This window comes from Apteryx rowi, unplaced genomic scaffold (genome assembly GCF_003343035.1).
Source record: "Apteryx rowi isolate R43461 unplaced genomic scaffold, aptRow1 scaffold_451, whole genome shotgun sequence".
NCBI lineage: Eukaryota > Metazoa > Chordata > Aves > Apterygiformes > Apterygidae > Apteryx > Apteryx rowi.
In genome coordinates, this window is record NW_020450707.1 from 200,998 (window position 1) to 207,759 (window position 6,762).

The 6,762-nt window shown below is 43.9% G+C and overlaps 1 protein-coding gene across 2 annotated transcripts; it reads right to left on the reverse strand.

Moving 5' to 3' along the window:
* Nucleotides 1–1,419: 1,419 nt before the first annotated feature.
* On the reverse strand, nt 1,420–6,686 carry PSMD7 (proteasome 26S subunit, non-ATPase 7). Of its 2 annotated transcripts, none has more exons than XM_026077425.1 (6): nt 6,538–6,686; nt 5,500–5,592; nt 4,573–4,670; nt 4,191–4,271; nt 2,592–2,683; nt 1,420–1,901 (listed from the first exon to the last, which is right to left on the reverse strand). In XM_026077425.1, the coding sequence occupies exons 2-6, from the start codon at nt 5,525–5,527 to the stop codon at nt 1,463–1,465; spliced, it is 738 nt and encodes a 245-aa protein (XP_025933210.1). In that variant the 5' UTR covers nt 5,528–5,592; nt 6,538–6,686; the 3' UTR covers nt 1,420–1,462. The 2 variants fall into 2 exon arrangements, with proteins under 2 accessions (XP_025933210.1, XP_025933211.1); XM_026077426.1 differs by lacking the exon at nt 6,538–6,686 and adding an exon at nt 6,259–6,362.
* Between the last annotated feature and the right edge of the window lie 76 nt (nt 6,687–6,762).

The window sequence follows — 6,762 nt, forward strand, 5'->3', positions numbered from 1 at the left end:
GCACGAACCGCAGCCGGGTCGGCCCTGGCCATCAGGCTGCTCATGGGAGTGAAGCCATCAGGGCAAAGGCAGAGCTGACGGAAGTGGGAGGTGGCGCGGCGATGCTCAGCCCGGCCGCTGCGTGTGAGCATGGGGCCACGGCTCGCGGTGCCATGGACATGGCTAATGGTGCCAGAGTCGGGATGCAGCTCGGGGTGCTATGTCAAGCCCTGTCATTGTGCCAGGCTAAACCCAGAGCCTGGGAGCCTTGGCAGGGCCGGAGCCAGGGCCACGTGGAGCCCTGGCCCTGCTCGGAGCCGGCAGCACCCTGGTAGGTGCAGGAGCTCGTGGCCTGGCCGGCCCTGCATGGTGGCTGCCTGCCGGCCTGCAAGAGCTGGGGCCTCACCAGGTGACGGCAGGTTAGTGAGGCCAAGGCGCATGGCAGCAGCCAGCAGCAAAAAATACAGCCCAAGCCAAATCCAGGGCTCACGGCACCTGGGGAAACAGCCCTGCCTGCAGCAACTGCCCTGTGACTGCATGTGTTAGCCGCGGCCTCAGCTGGTGGAGGGTTTGCTTTTGCCTTTCATCCCCCCCCTTTTTTTGTTTTGTTTCCTTTTTCATGAGGCTGTTACTCCTGCTGCACTGTGGAAAACAGTTGCCAAGAGCAGTGCAGCCAGCACCAGGAAAACTCTTCGTTTGCTGCGGGCAGCCCTGTGCGGCAGGACCCTCCCACACTCCCCCTGTCCCCAGCTGTCCCACCGCCAGGAGCGGGGAATCACCAAGCCCCACTCACCTTTTTGGAGCAGGGAGGGAACGGGGCTGCATCACATAACCAGCCACAGTCTAGTTTATACCTGCACTTTTTTTCCTTCTTCTTTTTAAAGTGTTAGGTAACAAAACAGCCAACCAGTTCTCATTACTAATCACATAGAAAGGACAGCAAAAAAAGTATACTAGCCCCTGCTAAGGCATAAAGTGGTCAATAGTAGCAACATCCCCTTTCCCCTTCACTCCCGGGTGCTTCTAGAACTCCCTAACATGTTCTTGGCTCAAAAATGAATGAATACTAATAAAATCAGATCTCCTACAGTAGTGAGAATTCAGTGACAGGTCACATGTAAGGGGATTGAAATTGAACACACCGTGCAGCAGCACTCTTGTTCAGCTATTGGCCTACATCATCAAAGCATGAGACAAGAGCAATGGGGGTTAGGGAGGAAGAACATGGCCCTAAATTAAAGGACGTCACCCTTGCTTTTACCCCTTTCCTGTTCAGCACAAGAATCAAACTGCCAGAGTAAGACTGTATGCTTGACAGCCACCAGTTTGTGTGGATCTATCCAACTATTTATGATGAGCACAGAAAGCAAATATCAAAATAGGGGAAAGCAGAGCACTTTGATCATTTCAACAAGGGAAAAGAATCCAGCAGCAAAGCAATTAGTTTACAAGATTTTTAATTTACAAATAAAAAACCTACACTTTACTTTTTCTCCTTTTTCTCCTCTTTCTTAACATCACTCTTCTCCTTGTCTTTTTCCTTCTCATCTTTCCTCTCCTTTTTGCTTTCTTCTTTTTCCTGTCCTTCTTTCTTCTCTGCATCCCTATTCGCAATCTTGTTGTTAATGAGGTTGTGCAGGGCAACCACAGAACGGATAAGAGACGCCAGATAAACTACCACCATCTGGTCATTGGTCTTCAGATAAAAGGCCTTGACAAACTCTTGCAGGTTGACATCTGGTAGCAGGTTGAAGACATCCTGAAGATGGTAAATGATCTGGTGATTGATGGGTAGCTTGCCCATGGCTACTTTCTCTAAGTAGCTCCTGATGTCCAGAAGCTTGGAGTTCAGTCCCTTCAAACCATGGACCTGATTCGTGATCCGCTGGGACAGAGTGCCCACTGTTGTATCCTTGATGTCTCTGAAACACCCACAACAGAAGGAATCAGCATTAGAATGTTACTTTGCACATTCATTAATAGGTTTTTCCAGCTTAAAAACAGAAGTACTATTTGAAGCATAGATGAAGTACAATTAAACTGAATGCGTCGAGTCAAAGACTGAGAACGAACAGACTTCCACTTGTGCACTCAGAAAGTAGATCTAACAGGTCATTGTTCTTTGTTGTATCCTGCTGTGTGCATATGTTCTCTTTGGAATAATATTATTAACACCAGTCTGATGGACAGCAATAAAACACCAGGATTTCTGACAGGTGAAACAGCTATGCAGTTTGTATCAGGTGACTACTCTTTTTTGGCCAGGAAATCTTTGCTAATGTCAGCTACAGATATCTCAGCAATACTTCCTTTAATACTGCTCCAAGAGATGTACAGTGGCTTGGAACAGGTCCAAACAATGCAATTCTCTGAAGCTTTGATACAGTTAATTGCAGTTTTCATCATCTGATGAAATTTCAGCAAGTAATCACACATTTCACTACCAATGATTGAATATGATAAGCAAGACTGATAAATTAATACTCTCTTAAATTTTAAGTAGCATGTTTAACAAGATCTGTTTTTCCTGGCTGGCACTGGATGATGCCAGATGGATCCTGTTCACTGCTATGCTAGTTTTACGAGAAAGCTTTCCTTTTAAAAATGTTTACCGTAACAAGTGTTCAACACCAACTTCCTCTGCTTCTTCCGCTCCAATTTCACTGGTCACATGCTCAAACGTCTTGGAGGTTGGAGTGCCATCCTTTGAGGTGCAGGGATACAAAGAGACGAGGTTAGATACAAGCAAATAGCTGACTAAGGTACTCGGATACATATTAACTAGCCAATATCAGGTGTCTCGCATGTAAACAGTGGACACTGCTCAAACAATGCGAAGGCTAAGATTTACTGAAACCTAGATTTGCATGACAGGATCTGGAGGAGGCAGTAGAAAAAAAATATGGCAAAGCAGAATATCAGGGGACTGAAGTACACAAGTAAGGCGAGAAGTTTATAAGTGAATCACAATGCCTTTTAAAAACATGGCATTTTAGATAGGAAACTTAAGAAACTATGTTAGTGAATCTAGCAAACTAGTTATACGTAGTCCACAAGAAATCAGAGAAGACTCCAGTTTGAGTTTTCTTGGTTTAACTAGCATTACCAATTGTTACATGTCCAAAGTTGCTAGTGATTTCTTCTTTCCTGGGCTCTGCATAATTTTCAATTAAGATATTTTTTGCAGGTTTATGTGCTGGAAGGTAGAACATGGAAAGCCTTGCTAAATGTCATGATAACTACTTTCTTTCCTGACACAACTTTACTATATTTTGGGATACCTTTTGTCATCCTCATACTCACTCTTAGCAAGTTACAAGCACGCATGCAGTTCCAGAAAGAAATACAAACATGGAGCAATGTCATTCAAATTACAATTTATACAGTGGAGATTAAGGAAGAAATTTAAGAGAGTTACAAGCTGAATTACTGAGGATGAATTTTACCCATGTGTTTTCAAAACCATTAATTGGAACAGTATACAGTCATAAACAAAAAGCACTACTGGGACTATTGTGAGTTCACAGAACTAAGAACAAATCCTACATATGTAAGACCTGTAATACCAGGAACAGCTGCTTCTCTCTAGCAAGGGCCTCAGACAGGCAAGAGAATCAAACTCCTTTATAGATGTCCAGAATGTATAAAACCAGACAACTGTGAAAGAAAAGCTAAAGCTGACTTACTACTGTATGTTGTCTGCATGCAGATCGGTTGCAAGTGATTAATGAGTGTTGCTCATGTCTGACCTACTTATTCAGCACTAGCTGGTAAACAAATGAATAAGCATGCAGCTACTTGGAATACTTCTGCAAACAGGCTGGCATGTAAAAGTGACATCTTAGAAGCATTTCGATTTGACTTTTTGCATGGCTGCAGACATGACAGAAACAGGTACGAAGCATCTGAATCATAACAACAGCTGAAACGGTGGAATTCCTTAGGTCAAACTGTAAAACACAGCTCTTCTTTCAAGAGCATTGATGGATGAAAGCTTTAATTACACAGGCTTACACTCATATTGGGATTTAAACTCTGGTTTTAGAAAACTTGGCCTGGCAGTCACAGGCCCTTATTAGTGAATGCAACATCCCCTATAATTTTAAAAGCAGCTAGATGCCATGGGATGCGTACCTCACAGAAAATAAGGCAATCCTTTTAATGTAAACCCTTTTCCTAGGGAAAGGCTGAGAGGTATGTTAAATACTTACATCGTGTACTTCTTCAACTGAAATATAAGCTTCTGTGGGCAGCCCCAGATCCTTTGGTTTCACATCAATAATCACCAATACCTTATGGAAAAAATAAATATTTCAGAAAAACAGGCATCTTTCGAGGACTAGAACAAAAATACTGAAGCCAGCTCTCCATTCTATAGCAATGGCATGCTGGCTGCTCAGAAATGTTAAACTCAAGCATAGAAAAGAAGATAGATATCTACTAGCTATTTAAAAAGATTCTGATCCGAGTTCCTCGATCACTTTACAGCTACCAGTCTTTAACATTCTGTATCACCAATAGCAACGGGAGGGGTTAAGGGCTCCTAGGCATCCTGTTCAGAAGAAAAAGAAAAGTTACAAGTTTAACACTTACAGAGTTAGGACAGTATCTCTTCATCAGTTCATTGATGGCAATGTCATTCTTGTGTAGTTTAGGGCCTGTGTGGTACCATCCAACTATTCTTTCTCTAGCTGAGCAAAACCAGAAAGGATTCTAAATCAGAGTCGTACAGTAAAACAGCAGAAAGATTTACACACAGAGATTGAATTAGCAAATCAAGGGGGAAAATCTGATGTCTGTGGAAGACGAGTGTAAAGCATGGGAAAATGAATCCGTGTAGGCAAGATAATGACACGGCTAGCGACAAAGATGTGTTACCATTCTTACTTTCCACATATAACTATACTCCTAGTATCTTTAGTAAATTACAATATTTCATGCAATTTATAAAATTTTGCATATAATATGATTTGTCAGCTTGAAACTTCAATACATACGGATGCAAGAATTCTAGAAATGCAAACTGTTTTACGAGAACAACAGTTGATCCCAGGGCTGAGAAAATTCATAGGAATTGCAGTTGTGACTAAACATTCAGCTCCAAAGTCTCAAACTAAATAGTGAAGACACTTTTTAAAACAGTACCAAGGAGCAAATGGAATTATTATTTTGAGTGGAAATTTGTAATGTCTATGTTTGTGCAAAAGTAATTTCAGGGCACATCTGTATAGAAAGGACTATGCACGAGGAAGATTTTAAATTCTGTAGAAATAATCACATTTTTGAAATCTGAAGAATTCTAAAGATACTTGGGTAAATTAATGAGGTATAAATGAATGTGTTAAGAACACAAACTATTTGCACAAATTAACCCATGAGTCCATGCAAGGAATTAGCATGAAGTAGCTTCTTACAGGAGCTATTTATTTCCCGCCTTACTATGAATTCTCTTTCTCATACAGACAAACTCTTAAGAGTTTTTCAGAATATGTCCATTGCTCCAAGAAAACCCAAACTTACCATTGACTTTCTTAAACATTCCATACATGTTCTCCAGATAGTCATGGTCTAGAAACCACACAGTATCATCCTTATCATCCTCATCAAAAGGTACTGGAAATAAAACAAAATATCAATATTTAAGAATCCAAATTCCAGCCTGGAAAGACCATCTTCATAGAAAGACCATGTTTTAGGGTAACTTTGGCTGCCAGAGGAGACTGGATTTAAATCAGCTTAAACTATCCTGCAGCATTATGTTGCATAAGCTAAACTGTAATGCTGGTCAATTCTCTCAGACAGCGGCTTTCTCATAATTACTAAATTGGTTTTAGAACGAAGCAAAGAAACACAAAGYGTTTTGAAGGTTATCCTCAGTGGACAACAAAAAGCATCAGAGAAGAAAATCCTCCCATACAAATTTATGCAAGATTGGCGTGCATAAACATTTGATACGATAACTTGAGTATCCCGATAGACTTATTCACACTTTAGTAAAGAACTAGTTATTTTATGAGTTAACAAGCATAAAGGAGCACAGCTTCAGTTCTGAGAACAAGTATTTAAGAGGCAACTATTTCAACATACTTAAGAAACAACTATTTCAATGCAATTAACGATACGCTTAAAGGAAGAATCGCTACTTTCATTGCACAAAATCCGAGGGAAAAGAGGTAAAGCCCAAAATACACATTAGGTCTTCATGCAAGCGGATAACAGCTACAGCGCCGCTATAGGCTACGATTTCCGCACTAGCGCGTCAAGGCGCTGATTGCTCACCGGGGGCCTGCGGCAAGTTCTCCGCAGCAGAACACCCACCGGGTTTTCAGAGAGCTTTACGCCTGCCGCTGAGGCGCTGCCCGTCGCGCCCCGCCACGGGGCGGAGGCGCGACGGGAGAGGCGCAGGTTCGCGAGCCAGCAGCCGGCGGTTCTGCTCGACACGGGCGGGTCCGCAGGCGCGAAGGAGGCCGCAGGGTGCGGCCAGGCGGCTCGCGGAAGGACGAGGCAGCTCGCCCGCGCGGCGAGGCGGCGGGCTCCGGGCAGCGCGCCCAAACTCACCGGCGAAGCTGTTGGACACGTCCAGTATTTTCTTCTGCCAGGAGCCCAGCAACACGCCGACCACTCGCTTCTGGTTCCCGACCTTCCCTATCCTAAAGGGAAAGGGCCGTCAGCGCCGGGCGGCCCCGGCGGGACGGGGGGAAGAGCCGCCTGGCGAAGGGGTCTGGGCGGCGGCGCCCGGCCCGTCCCGTGCCCTCCCGCCGCGCCGAGGCTCGCGCAGGCCGC